Consider the following 23,776-nt stretch of genomic DNA (forward strand, 5'->3'; position numbering starts at 1 on the left):
CAGCTGCTGCCCAGAGCAGAATTGTGGTGAGGGGGTGAATATGGTGAATATGCTCAGCTCAGTCACAATCTCTTACAGTGCTTCCCCCACCCCGGCTTGCAGTGTCAGGTTGGGATGTGCTATGGGGGGCAAGTAAGCTGTTTTGGTTTGAGCAGCATAAATGTAAGAGCCTGAAAAATGTCAGACCCTCTTGGAAAGCTTTGTTTGAGAATGAGGAGGAACTGAGAATAAAATCAGGAGAAAATGGGAAGTGATTTGTGCAAATTAATTATGAAGCTTGCCCAGAGAAGCTGCAGCTGCCCCATTTCCTGCAAGTGCTCATGGCCAGGCTGGATGGGCCTTGGAGGAAACTGCTCTAAGGAATGTATCCCTGCCCATGGCAGGGGATTGGAACTACATGGTCTGTAAGATCCCTTCCCACCCAAACCAATCTGTCATTCTATGATATGATTCTATTCCTGTGGAGGGTCTGTAGTCAATGGTCAGCAGCTTATATACTAGGAAAGCAACTCTGGAGATTACTCAGATTTGGGGTGTCAGAGCTTACCATCACACTTATTTTCTTGGCTGAAGGAAGTTTTGAGCTCTCTTTCACATCTGGAATGCATCTTGATTGCCAAAGAGCATTAAATGTGGAAGGAGCAGCAGCTCTGGATGAATTACAGTTCTGTCTCTCAGGTGTTGGCTTCAGATTTGGGAAGCAGTGGGAACTCCTGAGCTGGAGAGGGTTGAAAATCTCCTTATCCACCAAGCTCAAGCCAACAGTGGCTTTTAAGGCTTTTCAGACATCCAGGATCTTTTGGAGAAAAGACCATCTTTGTGGTGCTCAGAGCTGTAAACTGGATTCCCATGTGACTACCTTTAAATTACAAATCTTGTACAATGTTGTGCCTTCCTCCCAGTGTGTTGTGTTGGAGATACAGCCTGGATTTTGTGGGTATGGGCAGACTCAGGAACCAGGCTGTTAGGTTCAGTTTTCATAGAGGTCCACAGCTTTTATTTTTACTTGGAGAATTTGCTAAATAACTGTAATTTGCTGATGGCTTCACCTTTATTCCAGGATGCTCCTGCTGCTGGAAATGTCTGATGTTTCAGTGTTGTCTGTACAAATTGTGCTTGCTCTTTAGTTCATGTCTTCTCACACCTTATTTGGGTAAATGTACACACATTCACATGAGAAATTCTCATGAAACATTTGCAGTTTGAAATGAAAATGAGGTTTGTGCATTAGAGTTAAACCCATGGGGATTGAAAGAAGTAGAGAAAACCTAACCCAGCGAAAAGGGGAAGTGCCCCAGACTGTATTTTTTTGCTTTGAGCACCTTTGAGCATTTATCTATTTATAAATAAATAAATATATTAAACACAGTGCTTGAGCTGTGTGCTGTCTCAAGGCAGCCCTTTCTGGATGAGTCCCCCTCAGTGCTGCCTATTCATCACCTCAGACCATTTTTGTTTCACCCAAATGTGTGATTGTGGCTGATGCTATTTTTTGTGCATTGGTGGGTGAGAGGCTTTATTATTGCCATATTGGAATTTTTTTCCCCCCAGTTCTGTTAGATGTCTACCGAGTTTTGATTTGAGTTATTTTTGTTGTGTGCCCAGAGGCATGAACAGCCCATCCATAAATATTAGCATTGTTATCTCAGCTGGGAGGCTAAGGGTCACCTTCAGGAAAATGAGTTGGAATTGGTTCCTAACTTTTATTTCCCAGAGTGGATGGGGTCTGTTTCTAGCTGGAAGGGTTTCACTCATCCCTTGAGTGAAACTATATAGAAACTGAAAGGTTATTCAGTGTCAGCACAGGGTCTGGCTCAGATTTTCTGTGGCTTGGTGACATCCCCAGGCAGAAAGCTGTGTGCAGGGTGAGCCATTTCCTCTGGGCACTCCATTTTCCTCCACGTTTGAGTGGCTGACCGATGGGGGTGAGCTCCAGGTTTAAGAGCCTGCATGGAGGTGGGAGCTGTGGTGTCACCTGTCCCTGTCCTGGGAGCCCTGGTGACCTCCTCTTGGTCATCCTCCTCCATGAAGGCTCTGGAGAGAGGCCCTGAGTGATGCTGGTGTAAGGATGCAGCAGGGACCTGTGGTACCAGACTGGCTGATGTGCCACTCCTGGTCCTCCCTCCTGTCCCTGTCTGTCCTGAAGTGACTTTTATGTCCGTTGCAGCGCCCATGGGGCTCTGACAGTGTTGCAGCAGATGCTTTACCTCTTCCTTAATGCCATTACCTCTTTAAGGTTGTGTCCAGTTGCAATCTCTTTTTTATGTGTAGGTAAATCCTGGTGTTTATCATAGTACTGTCTCAAGGAGGAAGAGCATAATTTTTTAAGAAAAGGATGGGAAAAACCACACCAAAAATAAATAGTGAAATCCATAAAAGGAAACTTAGCTGGTGAAGATGTGTCTTTACAAAATTGAATGGCCTGGAAACATATTGTACATTTCCAGACACTCGAGTTAAGGGCTCATTTAGAATATTTCAGATATACTGGAGTTTGACAGTTCTTTGGTTTCCACATCAAACAATCTGTAATTTATTGCCCCATATAGGGACTGTGTTTTTATCATATTGCATATTTTCTAGCCAGAAATCTAACTACCATATAAGCTCTTGAAAAAATAAACCCTTTGGGGATGGGAATCCAGGCAATGTGCTTTCACAGACCATGAGAAACTCCCTTTGATTTATTTCCTTGCAAATAAGGGGAAGACACAATTTCTTGGAGTATTGCAGCTGTTCCCCCAAGCAGGGTCTCACTGCCTTTCTTCACGTGCTCAGTGTAAAGCCCCAGTCCTGCAGCGAGCCCCATGTGGAAGAGCCTCACATTGCTCCTGGAGGGGTTTGCAGGAGGATGAGAACAAAATTTGGAAGTTTTATGAGGCAGTAAAACACACAGCTATACTTGGAATGGGGAAAAAAAAAAAAAGCCTGGGGGCCCAGAGGTGTGAATGACCAAAGACAAAATAGAGCTGAAGTTCACAAAAAAAGCACGTCCTGGCATTTCCAGGGCCATGTTTGAAGCTGGCTTGATCAACCAATATGTCCCATATTTGTTTGTAGGTTTAATGGGCTGTTTCCAGGCCTGGCTGCTGGGAGAGGGCATGGTGGAGGTCACCCAGAAGTTAATTTGGAAAGAGGCCAAAAGGCCACAACTTGATTGAATCAAATGTAAACAAAATGGGCCTGGGAACGGTGTGATGCCCTTGTGCCTGAGTCCCCTTGCGACCTCCTGGCTCCAAATACAGAGTGTGGAGGACCGGGACCAGTGAGGAGGGTCTGACCCCAGCAAGCTCAGGGTGGCAAAGGGACCCAGACCCTGCTCAGGGCACACAGGGAAATACAAAGTTTATTATGGGAGAGCTTTGGGAGCTGGGCACTTTACAGGAATATATCTCCCCTTCAGAAAAATCCATTACTTTTGATGGATTTGGTGAAAGTTCCCCTGTGCCTGCTAGGCTCTCTGAGGTTTATTATTCCCACTGTATTTTAATTCCCCGATCAGATGAAGCTGCATAATAATTAGAAAAATCTGCAAACTGCCAGATTGTTAAATAATGCAGGGCATAACAGTAATCACTTGAAAAGACAATATTTAAATTGCACCAAAGCAAGTCACTTTTGACTCGTTTTCCACCTTTAATAAATTAGTAGTACAGTGTCTGAAGTGCTGTATATATGCAATATAATCTATCAAGTCCTCAGAAGAAATGTTAATAAATACAATAATTACTTGGACACGCCTTTTGTTCATCATTATTAAACAGTTTGTAACAATTAAAATATTAAAACCACATGTTGTTGAAAAGCAACCAAGACATTGCAATTATTTCTTACTAAGGCTATTAAATAAAATCACAGAAGATTTTTATTTTAATAATAAATGCATTTTAGAACGGATCAGTTAATTCTTCTTTAGTACACAAAATAATCTATAGCTCCACCGAGTCTAGGCCTGGTATTTAAGTACTAATTCCATTGTCCTTTTAGCTGTGCCTTGGCTCCCATTAATGCTGGGTAAGTGCTCTCCCAGTCTGTATGGGAGTGGTACTGACAGGATTTTGCCAGGGCAGTTAAATCGGGGGAAGTGTGACCCTCGGTAATGAGAATGTAATTAAATCTGAAGGTATCTGACTGTCAGCTGACTTTTCAAACTCAAACCCCTTCTTTCCCTCTTCAGGAGGAGCAGCACCTGCCTGGACCCTCTGGCAAAGCTCCAGGTGTATTGGGATTGTTGAGGGAATGCTGTACCCACAGGTCACCCACACTGAGTCTTGTTAAACAGCCAGAGGTTGTTTGTACCTGGTGTTTGGTGCCTGTTTTCAAACAGAGGTGTATCCTTGAGTGTCTTATGGGTGTGAAGGGTTTCAACTTTGTGGCTTCAGCTCCAGCAGGGACACAGGTGCTTCAGGTGTGTCCTGCAGGGACCATCCTCCAACAATGCTGTGGAAATCAGCTGTGGAAAAAACAGACCCACACCTTTAAAGGAGATTAATTTGCTTTTGTGTCCAGAACATGCAGCTGATGCCCAGTGGTGCCTTTAAACAAACACCAGATATCCTGTACCAGAGCTGAAGTTTATCCTGTTGTGGAGGAAACAAACCTGCAGGAATCCTTGTACAGCGAAGTGGAGCTATTGATAGCAGATTAACAGTTAATTACAGTTATTCTGGGCCTGGTTAATTGTATCAAGTGTCACCCTGTGCTGTGGCTCAGGCTGAAATTTAATCAGTGGAGGTGTCCTCCCTGATGGGCCCAGTAACAAAGGACACAGTGTTAGTGGGGTGTTAGGTGGTTTTCTCATGGTTTTCTCCAAAATTTGACTTTACATCAAGCTGTTGCTTATTAAACTTCTTAGCTTGGTTTTGACCTGTGACTGGCTGCAGAGACTGGGTTGTATTTCCATGCTCGTGCTACCAGACCCATGCAATGAGACACGGCCCTTGCAGCACGTCAAACTGTGAGCAAAGAGAGAAGTTTGGGTTGCAGCAAGATTTGTTGTTGCCTGTTGCTCAGCTGTATTGCCAGGAGTGATATTTAAGAGAAGGAAATGTGCTTGGTTGGCTGGGGACATGTGTAAGGGGATGCTGCTGATGCAGCAGGGTCACTGAGGAAGTGGCAGCAGCTGGCAGCAGGTGGGTGTTTGAGCCATCAACAAACACCCTGATGGGCAGGATGTTACCTTTTATTTTTGGCAGGACCCCTTGAATGCCTCCTGCCTATGGGTGGGAAAGGAGTTTACTGACCTTTTCCTGCAGCACATAATCTGAAAAGCTGAGGGTGAGAATCATAGAGGTGCATTTCAGGGCTTCCTTTGTGAGTGTTGTGTCTCACTGAGGGAGGGTATAAAGTCACCAGCTTTGAACTTAATTTAAGCCCTGAGTTGCTTCAGCTGTTCAGTTGGTGTCTGTGCATCTGTGTGTGGGAGAGGCACACCAGGCAGGGCTCCTCCTGCCTGCAGCTCCAGAGGCCTGAGCCTTGCTCTTGGGTACATTCAGCATCAGTGATGAGTTGCACCCAGTGTGTCTCCCATGCTGCACCCTGGATAGTTGTTTCCTTATCCTGTTGGTAGACCCATCCTAGGTGCCAGTATTGACGCTGGATAAGTTGAATCCCTGGAGTTTTTTTGGTTTTTCCAAGCAGCATCTGTGCTCTGAACACAGAGGAGAGCTGAGACCTCACCCAGGAGCCAGTGCAGCCATCAGCTGTTAATTAGAGACCAGCTGCCTGATCCTGCCTAGCCAACAGGTTTGGGGGTGTTTGCCATGGAGTCCTCATCCCCCTGCCTGATTTAAGTCTCTGCTGAAATCAACAGCTTGGTAATTAACCCCACGTTGGGGTTGTCTTGTCTGATGGGAGATAACTGGCTTATAAGGCAGCTGTTCAGTTCCCTGGGAAGCTCTGTGGACCAGGGCACATCTATCAGAACTGCTTGTAGTTGCTTTTTGGGCTTCCAAAGCCTTGAAGGGAAGTGAATGCAAAAGTGAAGCTTGGAAAGAGCTGCCGAGGAGGGCAGGATGCAGCCAGGGTGACTCAAGGTGGTGTTCTGGCAGAAACCTCTGCGCAGGCCAACACTGTGCACAAAAATACACGATTTGAGGAGTGCCTCTCCACTGGGAGCTTTTAGGGGAAAAGGAAGGCAGCTGGGACAGGGGGTTGTGTTGCAGGAGGAGAAGAGGAATAAAAGAACCCCTTCCAGCCCAGCTCTCAGTTGCTGTTTCCTACCTGGTGCCAAGGATGAGATGTTTGTCTCGCAGGCAGCCCTGCAAACATCGCTGACAGCCAGAGCCTGCGCCAAGAAAAACCTCCCAGCTCCTCCAATGGGCTGGGCTGGGCAGGAGGAGGCTGTGGGAACCCCTGGCTGCTGCACCCCCTGCCTGGGTCACCTGTACAGACCCTGATCCCCTCTACAGAACCATGGGGCTGTTACAACAAATGGCTCGAGGTGGTGTGAGACCTGCATGTCCTTCTAGGTGCTCTTGCATCCAGGGCACCTCCCACCCAGGCCATCTCTGCTCAGATGTCTGAAGGAGGTGGTTGATGGTTCCACCTCTGCCTATTTTGTCTTGTTTCTTGTGTTCCTGCTTTGCTTGTTGTCTCATGTTTCATCCTCTGGTGACGTGCACTTTGGGCCTTCCTGAGTGGTGTTTGGATAGAAGAGCAGGGTTCTGCTCCAACAAAACTAAACAAAATATGGAAAATATGGAAAATATGGATAATAGCAGTGATGGGTCCTGGCCCATGTAGGCTCCCACACCCCTCCTTCACTCAGCTGCCAATGCCCTGAGGGGTGGCTGCTTGAGAGGTGGAGAAATTGCTCATTTCTAGTGATGCAGATGTAAGAAGGGATCCTGAAGGGCCAGTGATAGTTAAGGCTTGGAAAAGCAAAAGAGGAGAAGGGGCTGTAGTAGTCCGAAGAGGAAAGCAGCATTTCTCCAGCACTGGCATCAATGTAGGGCTCAGGGGTTGGGCCAGAAGCAGACAGGGACTGCCCAGGACCCCATCAGGCTGGGCTGGACCCCTCTGCCCTGCTCAGCACCCTCACTGTCCTCTTCCTTCCTACAGCTGCACAAAAACAAGCTGTAAATAGCTGGGGTGGAAGGGGAAGGAACTGGATATAAGGTGAGTGAGCTGATTGTAAAGCCTGAGTAATGTCTTTTTCACATGTGCCCGGTGATGAATGAGCATTTGTTCAGGCCAGGGGAGTGACAGTCTGGGGGACTGCAGACAGGAGATGGTCCCCGTGCCTGCCATGGTGCCAGCCAGGACTTATCCTCCACAGGAGCATCCAGTCCTGGGCATCAGCCTGCCCTCACCAAACCAGGGCAATCCATAATGCCTTGGAAGCTCTTCTGCTTCCAAAAGAGATTTACTGTCCAGTGCAGACTCCTGTTAATTACTGCCAGCGCTTAGGAGTCTTTATCTGTCTTCCTTTCCCCATAGGGATGTTGGCAGTTTGGATAGCTAATCTGGAATTAAGCTGATGATCCATAAAGTAGGGCCACCCTTTGGTCAATAATTCACTTCTGTCACCAGCTTCTTGTGCTATCAGGAGAGTGACCAGGAAAACTGATTTACTGGCAGCCAAGAGCATCTCCTCTGGAGCTGTGAAGACAGTAAAGTGGGACCTGCTGTGCTGGTAAACCCTGAGTGATGCATGGTAGGCATTTTTCCTCTTCCAGGTATTTTGAGTATTAGAATTAAAGACTAAAACATTCTTATGGCTAAGGAGCAACAATATTAACTCAGAGCTGTGGTTCACAACTTTAGTCAGCCACCACCATGGGCTGGTGTGGAGCCACAGAGCAGGAGTGACTCAAGATCAGTGTGTGGGGAGGGAATTCAGCTCCATCCCTCGCTCATGCTGCTCAGAGCAGGCAGGAGGTGCTCTCAGGGGCTTGTTCTGCTGAGTGCAGCTCCAGTAGCACAAATCCTGTCATGTCTCAAAGGAGGCAGCACAGGGAAATGCAGGATTGGCCTTTAGAGCAGCTGAGAAAATGGCCATGCCCAACTCATCATTTTTTCCAAGCACTGAAAATTACTTTTCCATCTCCAAACCCTGCTTTCACTTTATTAACTTTTGATTAGTGATCATTCTTTGTTCTGCTGAGCTTGAAGTAGGAGTTGAATGAGGAACAGGTTTCTTCTCTGCCATGTCTGTGCTGCCAAGGTGCAGCCAACTGGAAGGATCATAAGGAAACCACAATTCAGATGTTCTCCTCCCAAAATGGGTTCTTCTGTCTGTGGGCCAACACTGTGATCAGAAGAGCAGTGGTGCCTGCTGGTGTGCACACACTCATGTGTTCACTCTTGCTAGGCAGAAATACAGATCCTGGTGTTTAGAGATATTTTTAAAGTTTTAAATATCCTTATTTTGAAATAGAGTTTGGTGCTTGGCTCCAGGGAACACTGAGTTTTTCTGTAATATGTGTTGCATTTTGCTGCTGCCCAAGAGGGGGAAAGGCTCTCTGGAGCATGGAAAGAAGCAATGAAAAGAATGATGCTGTTGATGTGGCACGCTCCTGTGCCACCAAGGCGCCTCTCCACAGAGTGGATAAACCTAAGGGAGCTGGGAAATAGAAACGTGGTGTGGAGGGCACCAGCAATCTCATGAGGGTTGGTTAAATAATAAAGCATTTGCTAATAAAAGAAAATTTTTTCCATGCTATTTCCAGGGCTAATAAGCAGAGGAAGTGGAGAGAATAGATTCTGCTGTTGCATGCTTGTGCATGATCAGGCCACCAAATTCAAAACACGTGAGTTTTGAAAAAGTCCACAACTTCAGCCTTATAAAATGGGTTCCTTTCCCTGATTCCTGCCTGTGATCAGATAATGACCTTCGTAAGCAAAACAAGCCCAGCTGTATTTCATAATGGGAATATACTTCTGTACATTGTAATGAGCTGTTAACAGGGAACAGTATCGTGTGAAAATCTGCACGTTTCCCATGATGCTGCCCTGATTCAAAAGCCACACATAAATTACTTGGTATTGCAGATTTCAAGGTCAGGATTGGCCACAAAAGATCTAGTTTTTCACCCCCAAAACCCAATGTTTTTAGCAGGCTGGAATTTAAAATAGAAAAAGCTGATCTGTTGGGAAACTCGGGAGTTGTGAGAAGTACCTTGGTACCTGTGTCAGGTGCTTGAAAGTGTGTGGCTGGAGTGGGAGTGATGAAAGGGAAAATAACACCTTTGCTCCTCCAGAACTCCTCCTTACGAGGCTCCTGAAGGAAGGCATCCTGAGCTTTGCAAGCAGTTGTGAGCTGGTGATATTCACTGAGTTTTGAGAGGTTTCTAGCAGGGTCAGGAGCTGGTTTTCCCTGCTAGGATGAGTTCCCAGGGTTCCCTTCCTGATGCCAAGCAGTACACAGACACATGGCTGGGGCTCCAGAGTAATTTCTGCACTGAGGCACTTTTTCTGCTGGATGTGAATGCTTGATTATTAAGCATATATTACAATTCTGAATATTATTTTAGCTGTAAGTTTAGTCTCCATCCTCTCCAGCTTTTTAGGTTTGATCATATTCCAGAGGCTTACTAAAAACATGCAAAGAATTTCAGCAAAACTCTCTGGAACACTTTTTGTTAAATTCTTTCAGTCATGCAAGCTAAATTAAATGACAGCTCTGTCCACCAAAAGATTACAAATATCAATCAGACTTCTCCCCTAAACTCATGAAGGAATTAAATGTTTTTCTAAAAGTCTTCTATTCCCCTTAATAATCTCTTTGGCTGTTCTCTTTACTTTACATATTTTTGAAGTGTGTTGAAAGGGATGATTTCTGCCCTAAAGGAGCACAGTGCTTGTAGCTTGCTGACAGTATTTAATCTGAATTTGTGGGCACAATTTTGGGTATTGCTCAAATTGATATTTGCAATACTGTGGGCTTATTTCCAAAAGGAGAACACAGCTATTAAACTGCAGTCCAAGAAACATGATGCTGAGCTCTTTTCAGAGATGGGAGATTAATGATAAAAATGTATGTTGCAGCTCCAACTGTTTATGTTGAAATTGGAAAAATAGGACCAGGTGGGCTCAGTGGGCTGGTGGGATGGGGAGCTCTGAGTAAAGTGGTTGTAAAGAATGAGGAGTTAAAAAGATTTCAGCATACAGTGGCCTGTCCAAGACAAGCTGAGTCATTACCCCACATCACTGCATCTGTTTTTGTCTGGTCACTGTGCAGTTATGAATAATTGTGTAAATCACGTGGGATGCCCTGGGGAGCTTTCTTAGCCGGCAGGCTCAGCACACCGTTCCCATCTGCCTCGTGTTTTAAGCTGCAGGGAGACCACAAGACAAGCCAAAGAGCCAAGATGGCCATGGAAACCAGCTGGGACTGCCCAGTGTTCCTTGGAGTCCCTCCTGCCCATGCCCTGGCACTGCCAGCCCTTCCCATCCAGAGGGTCATGGTTTGAGACTGTGTCCAGTTCTGGCCCCTCAGTTTGGGGAGGATGCTGAGATGCTTGAGCAGGTACAGAGGAGGCAGTGAGGCTGGAGAGGGGCTGGGAACACAAACCCTGTGAGGAATGAATGAGGGAGCTGGGGATGCTGAGCCTGGAGAAAAGGAGACTCAGGCGAGCCCTTATCACTCTCTGCAGCTCCTGAAAGGTGCCTGTGCTCAGCTGGGGCTGGGCTCTTTTTCCAGGCAGCACTGACAGAACCAGAGGTCACAGTGTCAAGCTGTGTCAAGGGAAATACAGGTTGGATATCAGGAAAAAGTTCTTAACACAAAGGGTGATCAAGATCTGGAATGGCTGCCCAGGGAGGTGGTGGAGCCACCATCCCTGGGTGTGTTTAACAAAGCCTGGATGTGGCGCTGGGTGCCAGGGTTTAGCTGAGGGGTTGGGGCTGGGTTGGACTCTCTGATCTTGAAGGTCTCTTCCAACCTGGTCATTGTGTGATTCTGTGAAAGGGATGAGGTTGGAAATAAAAGTGGTGGACACCTGATCCATCAGAAGTTGTAGTGAGGAGCAGGGGGATTTTGTTGCCATGGTGGTTGTATGGATGGGGGAGGAAAGCCCCATAGCCCCCTTGGAGGTGTGGGGATGTGTGTGCCTGGCCTCCCACAGAGTGCTCCCCTTCACATCAGCTCCATTACAGTGTATTTTTGCCATCATGGTTTAACAGAGAGGAGCAGATATGACAGTAAACTCTTACAGCTGGGCGAGTTGTGATTAAGTTAAAGCTATCTCACTGTTACATACCACTTTAGTGATCACCAGACTGTGTATTTTCCTGCCTCTTACCATGGGCTTTAAACCACAGGGCATGAATAAACTGTAATGTTAGGGTGCAGTCAGCTCTGCTTGCTATTTAAGGATGGGGAATCTATGTTCAGTACACCAAATATAATTTCATAAAGCATGCAAACCATCGGGGAGCTTGTGGAGTGGTTGATGAGTGGGACTAGGGCTGCTGCTCTGGATGAAGATGAGACACCCAACAGCATTCCTGGGTCTGGATGTGCCATTGGAGTGGAGTGGGATTTCCACCCCGTGCCTGGTCTCCTGCTAACTCTTCCAGTAGGTTTTGTGTCATGGGCTCTATTTCTCCCACAGGCAGCAGCAAAATTTCATTGAACCTCTCTATAGTTATCAGCAGCTGGGGAGGGCGTGCCTGAGGATGGAGCTTTCCTCCTGGCAAAGGAAAGAGCAGTGTGGCAAAGGGATGTCACGTTCACTTGATCCAAAGTTGGGGCCCACGTGATGTTTCTCAGAAAGTTCCTGTTTTATTGTGGCTACAAAGGCATAGAAATTAAACTGCTAATTTATGGCATGCCAAGGAAAAAAGTAGTACTGCGAGAAATGCTCAGTTATTTCCATGTTTGAAAACACACAATTGAAAAATCCTGATTTTTCCCTTGCCCTCCACTGAGCTTATTAAATCTGAAAATATACCAAAGCTTAATTCTCTCTGCCAGAAAGTTCCTCCGCTCTTTTGGGTAAGTCATGAAAGTTGGGCTGCGTAGTGGGGTTCTGTCTGGCTTGTTCTGTTCCTGGGATGTAGGGGAGTGAGGATCCCACAGGGGGAGTGAGGATCCCACAGGGGAATGAGGATCCTGCTGCTGAGCAGTCATGGCCCCTTCCAGCACGATGGGCTTGGGTTTTGGCAGTGGTGCACAGGGTTTGAACTGGTGTCTGTGCTAATTAATTAGCTGCTGTGCATGGCAGACCCTCATTGCAGCTCAGCTGAGGACTGCTGTTGCTGGGGCTTTGTTTGGAGGAGCAAAGTGCAAGTGATGGTGTCAAGGCTTGGCTGGTTGGCATGTTTGGTGCCTGGGTGAGATCTTCCTTGTGCTACCCCCTGCACTGCACTTGCCTTTTTGTTTGGTTTTTGTTGTTGTTGTGGTTGCACCATATTCTGGGAGAAGCTTGTAAATGTCTAAACAAAGTTAAATTCCTGAAAAGTTCACTTAACCAGCCTGAGCCAAAGCCTGTTGGAGGCCATGAAGGCACATCCCCTGAGTTTTGAGGAGATGAGCTGCATTTTGCTGCCTGCCATGGGTGCAGCCAGCGTGGTTCTCACAGCAGGCAGACTCTGGCCCGTGCCAGGGAGAGCCGTGCCTGAGCTGGGGAACCCAAAGGGGTCTCACATGGAGCCATTTGTTTTTCATTACGTTATGCTCCTCTAATATAAACACTGAGGTATGTGGACATTGCTGTGGACAGGGCGAGCCAGATGCCAAAGGCATTCCTCCAAGGCTGTATAAACTTCAGGAGATAAATATTTTAGAAACTGTTTTCTAAGGCTAGCATAATAGTTTAAAAATATAACCTAGATTCCAGATATTAAAAAATGCCTTGCAAGGCGTGCATATTGCTGCAAGAGATGGAGCTAACCAAACCCCTGAAGCATGTGGAAAGCTCCCATTTTGCAATGTCTTCTCTGTTACTTTATCCTTTTCATTTTTTTTTTCCTTGGCGCTGAGATTAAATTCAAGAAGCTTTTAACAGCAGAGTGGCAGTGATAGAAATTTTCAGCATATATTAACTAGCTGACTCACACTTTTTCAAAGGGGATCTGGGTTTATGATGGAGTAGCTGGCTGCTTTCAGCAACAGCAAAATCAGGGAAGTCAGCGAAGAGAGGAAGCTGATAGTTTATAATGTGTCTAATCCCTGTGTGTGCTGTGATGGGAATGTGGGGAGCTCCAAGCCATGTTTGGAAAATGGTCCTGACCCCGTGCTCAGGGGAGGTATTCAAGTCCTGTCTCAGGGATCTGCAAACTCTCACTGTTACTCAGGACCCAGCCTTAAAACATCCTTTAAAAGATGCTTTCATTGTGTCACTTGGCTACCCCAAAAACTTTCACTAGCATCCTCTGTGCTTCAGGAGTGAGAAATGAGATTTTTAGGTTATGTTTGTGGGGTCCATGCAGATCTGAGAGATCTGCCATTTTCTTTCATGTGTTACATCTAAAATGGGAGAGAGAGTCCCTGAAAGCAGTGAGATTCCCTGAACAGAGGCTCCTCTTGCTCTGTTTTTTCTGGTCTAACTTTGGGCATGTGTTTTGTAGCTGACCCCAGAGCTTTGGTGACACTGGGGTCTTGTAGGGCTCATGTGATTCTCGCTGGGCAGAAGCCCAGAATGACTCCGTGTGGTTTTGCCTCCTCCTTTTGTTTCTTGCACTGAAGTTTTTTGTGCAGCTTTGTCCATGAATGAGCCTGAGCTCCTCAGTGCTTTGGCACAGGGAGTGCTGGGGTCGTGTCCCACTGTCCTGACTCCACTGAATCCTGTCCCCACCATGTCCCCTGCTCCCCCAGCGAGTGGGGATGAGGCAGCAGTGACTGACCGTGCCCCTCTTGTCTTCCAGCTGCTCAGAGGGATGACTTTGCCCCGTCGAAAAGCTCCGGGAAAAGCCGCAGAGGAGGAGGAGGAGGAGAGCGGGGACTGCGACGATGAAGATGAGTGCGGCAGAGGCTCTGGGGATGGAGAGCTGAGAGTGAGGAACCAGCTCCGCTTCCTAGCAGGTGATGGGGGTGTGGAACTGCCCCTCTGTGGGGTGCAGGTGATGGGGATGTGGCACTGTAATGCAGCCCCTGCTGGGTTTTGGGGTATCCCCAGCGGCTGCAATGGGGTCCAGATAGGCTGTGCTGAGCAGGACGGAGCTGTCAGAGTTCCCAAGCAGCCCCCAGCCCCTGGCCACCTTAGCAAGCTTAGGTGAGATCAACTCTAGTGATTATCAGCTCATTGTGATTTCAGCTCTTTGCTTGCTAGGTGCCTTAGGCAGACACAGGGTAGAGAGAGGAGAAAGCTGTGTGAGGTTCCACAGAAACCTTCCACCTGTCTTTATTGAATCTTCTGCGAAGGTTCTCAGTGACAGCTCTTCTGCCCAACTGGGCAAAAGTAGGGGTTTTTATAGGGTACAGGGGTTTTAGGAATTGTCCAATGGCAAGGGTTAAAGGAAAGTGACCTATAGTCTTACAGAGAGATAAGCAAGGGTCTGAGGGTGGGAGAGGGGCTGCTAAAGTCCAGTCATCATCACTGAGCATTTCCTATCTTAGGCTGCTGAACACCATGGAGGCATTGCAGGCTCTGGGCCTGCTACAGCCCTGCAGCAGCTGCCCCTGTGTGGGGCACAGGTTTGGGTGATGGTGTGGGGAGCTGCCCCTGGGGTCTGCTCAGGCACTCCCAGAGCTGCAGACACCCCAGATTGTCCTGGCTGGCTGTGGTGCTGGTCCAGGCAGCAGCTGGAGAAGAAATGCCTCTGCTTTTCCAGGCTGGTTCTGTAGGGGTGTATTGAGTGCAGCCCACTGGAGAGGATTTGAGGCAAGTTGAAAATCTGCTGTAGGTCCCAGGGTCACCCTCTTCTGTCCTTCCCACTGCTGCCTGCAATCCTGAGATTGGAGATGAGCTTCTCATCTTCCTGGAGGGCACCAGAGAGTCAGGAATGCTTGTTTGACTGCAGCAAATGATGGTTATTTATGATGTAGGGTTTAGAAACCCCCAATGATTTTTTGCACATACCTCAGACTCGTTTTGCAGAAGTGATGTAGGTACTTGGAAGCCTAAAAATTGCTTTGCTCGCCAGTGTGAGTCATGTCCTTGGTTCCTCTGAGAACAGCCCTGAGGCACTGCTGGGGTTATTGATGAGGCAGCCCCTGGTCACCCATTGGGAGGAGAAAGCAAAGGACCAGGTGTGACTTGGGCACTCACTCGTGCTGCTGGTGTGAGCCTTCTCCCAGGCCCACTGAGCACAATGTGGGGCTCAGCAGCATCTCCTGGTTTGTTTTTGTGAGCAAGCCCAGGCTGCTGGGGGCTGTGTCCAGCAGGGATGAGCAGTGCTGGGTGTTGCTCTGTGGACTGGAGGCTTGGCCTACTTGGTGCTGGTTCCAGGGCTACACGGTGCTCTTGGAGAGACCAGACAACCAAGCCTGGATAAAATCAGCTTTGCAGCTTTGAAGTTTAAAAGGCAAATTTGGGCTCCTAAACGAAGCACAGATGTTTATAAATTCCCTCCCATTGGTCTGGGATAATTAAAATATCCTTAATGAAGTGAGAGCTGAAATATTAAATGCCAGTTTCATATCAGAGATTATTGACACATTATGTAACATGCATGAAATACATCTATTCAGATATTAAGTAAGAGAAAGAAAAGTAATTTCAAGTCCTCCACTCCAAGTCTGAAAGAGAAACATAGAATTTTGAGAGGGCTAAAACACACTTAATTTCATCTAAGATCTAAATAACAAAGTTTATGTTAAAGAAACACAGGTGATTCACAGTGTCCTGTGCTGAGAGCAGAGATACGTGTTTCATTTTCCATGATCTTTGTGTCACACCTTGATGTTATTTTTAATGTGTTTCTAATTTCCTCTAAAGCCTTCCCCACACTATCATCAGTGATCTCTGCAGTTGGATATATGATCCTTTCTGCCCCTCTGGTTTAATCCCTGCATTGATCTCCCTGGTAACTTGCCCCTCTTGTCACTGTGGCACAGAACATGCAGCAGGAGAGGAGGACTTGTCCTGCTGCTGCTGCCTTTGCTGTGGGATGGGTAAATATTAACTTTAAAGCAGTTGTGTCTCTGGGGCATGAGGTTCCTGGCAGGTAAAATCTTTTAGATTGCTCAGAGTGTGGAGTTTGTCCAGCAGGGCTTTGAGGCCCTGACTGAGCTCAGAGAACAGAGCTGTGCTGTCAGGGAGGCTTTCTTCCTTGCTTGCCCATGCCATGTGCTCTTTTTTTGTGTTTTGCTTTAGAGCAGAGAGGTGAAGCTGATATGACAGTGACAGAATCCTATTTGCTTGGTATTGGATATAAACTGTGACTCTGTTCAAGTTTTATGTTGGAAACCAGCCCAGGAAAAGTTGCTGATGGTGTGGAAATACTAATTTTCAACATTTTTGAGAATGATATTTCTTTTTACTTTGAAAGGGTATTTTTCAATTAATTTTTTTTCCATCATATCACATGTACATAGCAAGAAATAAAAGGGACCAGAAACCATTCCACATCCCCCCACCCCCCACCCCAAACTTCCACAAATTCTAAATTTTAGGGTAGCATGCCCATTTGAAATGCTGCCAGGCTTTGAAATCTGGAAATAGTTTACAAAATGAATTTTACATTTAATGTGGCTTTATCTCTCTCCTTCCCAAGGTGGTTACCCTGTAATGGAGGCAGAAGGGATGGGAGTGGCTGGGGTTGTGTTGCTGAGCAGGGGTTTCATCCCCTGCTGGATGCTCTGCAGTGTGCGGGCAGGAGCGTGGATGGCAGGCTGTGCTGCAGTGCAGGGATCAAACCCAAACCCCCATCTGAGCATGTTTGAGTCTCCTGCTGTCCCTCGAGGTCTGCAGGCTGGGGACACAGTCTGGGGCTTTCCCCTCCTTCTCTCAGGCGCTTTGTTCAGCTTTAGCAAATTGGCAGTGGAGAACTCCTCCCTTCAAAGGGTTTCCCAGGCCTTGCAGATGGACTTGGTGATGCCTTGAGGAGGAGGAGAGGTCAGTGTCCTGGGCTGGCACTGATTTTGGCTGTTAGCTGAGTGAAAACATTGGCAGATTTTGCCACCTCTGAGGTCTTTGCATCTCTAGTGGGGTTTTCTCCTGCTCCCCACTGTGGGTGCCCCTGGTCCTGCCAGCTGACTGCAGACATCTGCTGGGCACTGGCCTCACCAAGATGTCCCCTCAGAAGGTCTTGAAAGTAAGGAGATTAAAAAAAGAGCAAAAGTGGGGGGGGCGGGAAGGGGGCGGGGGGAAGTCAGTCTAAAATACAGACTACTTTTGATTTATCGCCTGTTGTATAAAATGTAACCTTTGTTTCCTATTTATAATGAGCCTGCAGTAACTGGACAGTCAAGCTAAACTTTAATGATTTAAACATACTTGTAAACTGTCAAGTCAGAAGTTTGTGAGTGACTATAAACATATGTTGGTGAGCCCTATATGCTAATAAATTCATTATTATGTTGCCCCAGTGGGAAACACGGAGATGGCAGGCTTTTTTTTGTGATAGGTCTTTTATTGTTTGTCACATCTGCAACACATTAAGGGTTTTGAAGGCTGATGATGTTTACAATAAGGGGGAGGGCTGAAAACCTCCCAGCTCAGAGAAAGAGTGCATCCTGTTTGTCAGTGGAGTACCCATGGAGCCAGCACCCTGGCCATGCAGCTCTAAAAATAGAGCTCTGTACATATATTTATGCCACTCCAATGGCAAAGCATGTCTGCAAATGAATTATAGCATTTCCCCCCAAATTATGAGTCAGTGCAAATGTCTTCCAGGCTGTGAGATGCAGACATGTGCTGTCAGCCTGCTGGGATCAGCCATCCTGCACCAGGCAGGCACCCAAAGGAAAAGGAGCCCAGGGTGGTTGGTGCTTTGCTGATGCTCCAGCCAGCCACTAATTAGCTGACCTGGGGTGTGCTCACTCCAGATGTCACTTGGAACCAAAGAGGTTGTTCCCAGGGAGCCTGAAATTAAAATATGGATGCTGGACATGCTCCTGTGCCAGGTGTGGGCTTTATTAAATGCTGGGGGAGAGGAGGTGCAGGCGTTTCAGGGGCTTTGCAAAGGTGGTTTGGTCCAGCTCAGCTGTGCCCCTGAGCTTCTCACAAGCTTTGCTGGGAGGAAAATATCTGTTTTAGTAGCTGAAGCACCCAGAGAACGTTCTGAACAATCCAGCAACTTGGGGAAAGGGTTGGGAGTTTGAGGGGAAGATTTACTCTTCCAAAATATCTGTGTTAGACAGCAACAAAAGTTGTCTTGGGAACAGATGGATTTGGCAGAATTAAGTAGAAATAGTTTGTCCTGGGAAGGGAAGTTGGCCTCATCCCATGAGATATGTAAGGATAGATGTGTGCAATAAAAATATATAAAGATGGCTCTGGAAGTTTGTGTGTGTAAAACAGCTCCCCTGCCTGGCTGCTCCTGCTGCAATAACCTGCAGTGAGTTTTGCTCTCAGCTGTCCCTTGGCTATTTCTAAGCCCCCAAGGAAGCCCCAAGTTTTCCTGTGCCCTGCCCATTTGCTGCCAGACCCTTTGTGGTTTCCAGCACTTCATGCCATACCTAGGTGCTTTTTGAAGAATCAGCACAGTCTCCCCCTTGACCTACCCAGATCTGTAACTCTTTAGTGACTCTTGGTTTGCTTTGCCACTGATTTATCCTCTTGGCAGGGCTTTTTTTGTGAGTGCCCTCATCATCAAATTGCAGGCTTGAACATTGCCTCTGAGCTGGCCAGGTGGGGTGTTTTCCCAGGTGGAAAGGCTGTTTGCTGGCAGCCCCTTTGTCCATGTTACAAAGGTGGAGTTGCTTCCAAATGGGAATTTGGGATGCACATCACAGGGCAGGGGAGGTCTCTGGATGTGTGGTGGCTGTGCCCCGTGTGGCACAGGGTGGGACTCCTGTGTTTGTGTCCTGCACCACGTTTTTGGAGCTGTTCTGAAACCCTGTGAGTTGCAACTTCCATCCTGCTCTGCTCTCAAACAGCTCCCAACGCCCAGAAAAGCATTCCATGCCTTAGAGGTCTTAGTGCTGAGATGTCCCTACAGCTCAGCCTTTGGTGACCTTCCTCCCTTCCCCCTGTCCTCTCCAGGGTTTATTTCAGGAGGGTGCCACCAATCCAAGCTCCCTCCCTCATTTTGGGGGTCAGAGATGTACCAGGGGGTTTCCCTGTCCAGGTGGAGGCTGTGAATGGCAGAGGGGGAGGCCAGGCAGACAAGGCCACTTTGGGTGCTGCCCTCCTGGTTTCTGCTGCTCATTTCTGTGGGAAAAGTTCCTTAGGAATGAGCATTTGTGCTGGAAAAGGGGATGCTCCCAACCTGGGAATAGCAGTCAGAGTCTGCCCAGGCTCACTCCATGTGTGTGCTGGGAGACAGATGAGCACCAGTTAAAATATTTACAAGATGATGCATTCCCATCCTTTGTGGGAATAAAGAGCAGTGATCCCTGCTCTGGCAGTGCCTCCAGTGTGCCCCTATCCCAGCACCTGTGTCTGTGCTGCTGCTCTGCTCCACTGTCTGTTCATCCCTCTGCTGAGCCAGGCATTCTGAAACCCCCAAATGCCTTCTGAAACCCTCCTGCCACAGGTGGGAGACATCCCCATCTGTGTGAGTGTTGCTGACAGCGCAGGGCCACGTGGCTCTTGTCCCATCCTGGTGAACAGCCTGCAGCCTTGGATGGCCCTGGTGACAAATATCCTGGGTGCAGCACCAATATTTACTGTGTGTGCCTCAGCAGGCCTGGCCTGTCCTTGGCTCAGGCACTGCCTGAGATGGGTTGGACTGACACAGCATCCTTCCCATGGGCATTTCTATCTGCTAATGGCTTTAGGGCTTCTAACTACCATTTTAGTAGCAGAAAATGACTTTTTTTTTCTCCAAAGAAAGTGAATGCTTGACTGAAGCAAGGATAGCAGAAACATGCTGTTCTACAAGACATTCATCCTGTCCCAGGGTGAAAAAATGACAAGGCCAAATGTCAGCTAGATTATCCTGATGGAAGAGCTGGAATTGTACAGACTGAAACAGTGCAATAGTCTGATTATTGTTCTATTTCAAATGTTTGTGTTTATTGAGCTTTTCTTTTAATGAAGGTCTGGTTGAAAGTCAAGAATTCATCATCATTGTCTAAATAAAAGCTAAAGGGTGGAGAGGGAGTCACATGTAGCAGTTGACTGACCCTCTAATTGAGTGGCAAGTTCATTAATTTACTTCTGACGTCAGCAAAAAATGATTTTTTTTTAATTGACAGACTGAGAAAATTATTGGTGGTGTTTGGAGAAGGACTTGTTCATAGCATCCTTCAGCTGGCTGTGCTGCTGTGACTCTTGCAGGCCTCACACTGTACACAGTGTGTACATTGGGAGGGGTTCTTGTGACCTCTGTGCCCTGAGTTCCTCCAAAGAAACACTAATTCCATGACTGAAGAACTAGAAGGTCATTATCAGAATTTGTGCTTTGAGAAAAGCTACATTTGTGCAAAAGCCATCTTTGGAAGCAGCAAGTAAATCCACTGGGCATATTATCCCATGGTTCTATCTTTTTTGTTTGTTTCACTTCACAATTTCACTTCATTTTTTAAATGTTTTTTACCTTTTTCAGTGTTGTGCTTACAGACCCAAGTCCATCTGAGCAATTTGTATCTGGTATTTTTAGGACTTCTCTGCCTTGGTCCATTCTGACCCAAAGCAAAGAATGATGCATCATTTTTTAAAGAGCTGAATCTGAGGAGGGGATATTCATAAATCACATGATGCATCACATTCCCAGTGTGAGCTGGTCTAAATCCTTCTTTAGGAAGATGAGGCTGGTCTGTGGGGTCGCTGGGTGAGGCTGAAGGGCTGGAAGCTCACTAAAGATCAGATGAGATGCTGCCTCTGCTATAACACATGAAAATGTGCCAAGGTCTTTGGGAGTCTGGGACTGCTCATCACTCCCAGATGTTTCTAATGCCAGTCTGCTGGCAAAAGGCTCAGCCTCTAGTTAGGCTGCAAGTTTGAATAACAGCTTGTACTGTGCCAGGGTGTCTAAGGAGATACTTTTCAACAGTGTAATTTGGGAGCTAATGTTTCTTTAAATTGTTACTGAGTGCAGCATCTTACATGACTGAACACCTCAAAACAATTTCAAGTATGCAAAAATGTGCCCAGTTGCAATAGTGATGGCCATATTTATCCTTAAAGGGTGATGAATCTGTTTTTTGTGGCTGAAAAAGACATGAATTCTGATGAAGTTGGGAAACACAATTCCTGACTTGGATACAGCCTTGCTTTTTGGTTTGGTGGTTTTTGTTTTTTGGTTTTTTTTTCTTTTTGCTGGTTTTCTTTGTGGAGAGGCAAAATAATTTAGCTGGTTTTCTTTTTAAGGGACAGCAATAAAGGTATATTTCAGACAGAAGCAGATCAGGTGCTACCTGCTAAAGGCTCAACAAGATAACCTTACACTGATAGTCAGGGCACTGTATCTGCACATTTTGTTGTACAAAGAGAGGTTTGTCTGTGAGCCTGATAACAATATAACATGTTGATTGACTTTTCACATAGGAGAGGGTGTCCCTTTCATGAGTGGCCTGGCTTTTGCTAATGCCTCACTGCAGGTAAGCTGATAAGAGAGATTATGGGATGTAATAAATGAGGCTGCTGGGCACAGCCCTGCTGAGTGTTGTGGGAGAGGGCTCTGGCCCTGGAGTGGGTCCCAGCTGTCCTGGTGATGTGTGTGCCCAGCACTTGTGTCTGTGTGCCAGCACTCAGCTGTCAGACATCACAGGATGCCCTGTGGGCACAGGGCTGGGCCATCCCTCTCCTGCAGCTCCTGTCCCCAGAAATGTGCTCAAGGCCAGCTTGGATGGGGATCTGAGCAGCCTGCTGCAGTGGAAGGTCCCTGTCCATGGCAAGTGTGGTGGAACTAGATCATCTTCAAGGTCCCTTTCAATGACAAAAGAAGACAAGAACCAAGGTCCATCAAGGACTATAAAACACGTCTGCCCAAAAAGTGTCTTGGGGAAATGCAGGTATATCAGTGAGTGTTGGGCCAGGTGGCCCTGTCTCACTGAAAGTGCATAGGAGGAGGGCCTGGTCTCTCAGCTGTGGCTGCTGCTCTGCTGTCCATCCTCTTGCCCTGAAGATGTCCAGGAGAGCAGATGCTGTGTCAGGTGGATCATGGAAACCCTCACTGGACACCTTTTGGGTGCAACTTTCAGAGCACTTTTTGAGCCCTATGTGGAACAAGATGGGGAATGCGCAAATTGTCCAGGCTGCCTTAAAAAGCCTGAGCTCTTGGTTCCCCTCTTCAAATTGGAACAAATGTGTTTGTTTTTGTGCAGGTGGTTATTGTGGCCGTGACCTGGCAGTGTGAGTTGCAGCATTGCATTGTGGCAGCAGCCAGGAGCTCTGGGGAGCTGGGGTTGGCTTAGATGTGGTTGAGTGAGAGTCTGCATGGCAGCATCTCCCTGCCTGCATCCAACAGGTCCCTGCATGCTGCAGACAGCAGCACTGCACTTTGAAAATTAGTTTTTACATCTTTCCATAAGTATATGTGTCTATGAAATAATCAGGCCTGATTAAATGAACTCTGAGTTCAGTATCTGGAAGATGTTGGGATCTGGGTGTAACCTGGATGGAGGAAGAGGCATTACTTGAGATGAGGTTTTCAAAATTAAATCAGTGGACAGCCCATGCTGGACTTGTGCACAGACCTGACCACAGAGCCTGCTGCTGGTTGCTGTTGTTCCCCAGAAGAAAGAAACACAGACCTGCCCAGAAAGCAGCCTCTTTTTTAGTCCTTGCCCAAAAGGTATTGGAAAGGGGAAGAAGGATGCTTCTCCAGAGAACCTCCTAGGATCCTGGTCTTTTAATCCTCATTTCTGTCTCTCTTCTCACCCTTTGCTTTGCAAGTGAAAATAGCATGAATTTGGGTCTGGCCTGCAAATCACTCATCAGTGGGTGCATTCCCAGGACAGGATCAATTACTGAGTCAACACTGCTCCGTGTGCTCCCGGAGCAGGGGATCCATCATGTGTCAGGCAGGAGCTCTCCTCGGCTGGTGTGCATTATCCTGAGCTGTGCACACACATCTGCTGGGGCTGACACCGGCAGTAACATGAACTGAACCAGGTGTGTTTGCCTGAGCAGGGCTCCCCTGATTCCCAGGTGTATCTGCAGCAGACCCTGAGCCCTGGTGCTGGGATGGATGAGCTGTGAGCTGGAGGAGGGGTGTCCTGCTTCCCACGGACCTGCCCCCTCCTGTGCTCTGCCTTCCCCTGCGTTCCTGCCCTGGGGCTCTCACAGCTCCAGGAGGGCCCACATGGGTTTCTATCCCAGCAACACATTTCAGGCAACCAAGTGGTGCTGGAGTCTGCTGGCTTTGCCATCTTCTCTGGGGCATCTTCCCTGGGGCAAAAGTGCCCTGGCTTCAAAATTTAACGTCCCCTCATGTTGCTTTTAGGGGAAGCCAGAAACTTTCTGATGGGAGACTTAGAGTTGCAAACTGCCTCTGCTGGAACTGGGAGGCAGTGAAGCATGCTGGAGCTTTGGATGGGATTTTCTTGTTTTGGAATAAACTGAAACATCTTTCTGTGCCCTTGCAGCAGGGAAGTGAAGCAGCAGCAGCCTGAAGCACAAGGTAATGCTGCCTGCTTTCACTCCACAGCAGCTTCTTGTCTAAAAGTCTGCTTGAAATTACGTTTTTAATTATACCACAGGGAAAAAAAAAACCCCAAATCAAATGAATTGATTGGACTTTGTTGGAATAGTATGTCAGTTTGCCTTTTTAAAATTTTGTAAATTTAAACAACAAAAAATTTGGACACGTTTTGCTTTTGTTCTGCTTTGGAGCAGTA

The 23,776-nt window shown here is 47.2% G+C and overlaps 1 protein-coding gene across 2 annotated transcripts in view; it reads left to right on the plus strand.

Moving 5' to 3' along the window:
- GPC3 (glypican 3) overlaps positions 1 to 23,776 on the plus strand; it is a 140,653-nt gene that overhangs the window by 100,579 nt on the left and 16,298 nt on the right. Inside the window, exon 7 of one of the 2 annotated variants that reach the window (XM_030967571.1) lies at positions 13,813 to 13,969. The exons of the other annotated variant lie outside the window; for it this stretch is intronic. Within the exon in view, the coding sequence (XP_030823431.1) occupies positions 13,813 to 13,969 (157 nt within the window). The remainder of the gene's footprint in view (positions 1 to 13,812; positions 13,970 to 23,776) is intronic. 2 annotated transcript variants of the gene reach the window in all.

This window comes from Camarhynchus parvulus, chromosome 4A (assembly GCF_901933205.1).
Source record: "Camarhynchus parvulus chromosome 4A, STF_HiC, whole genome shotgun sequence".
Classification (NCBI taxonomy): domain Eukaryota; kingdom Metazoa; phylum Chordata; class Aves; order Passeriformes; family Thraupidae; genus Camarhynchus; species Camarhynchus parvulus.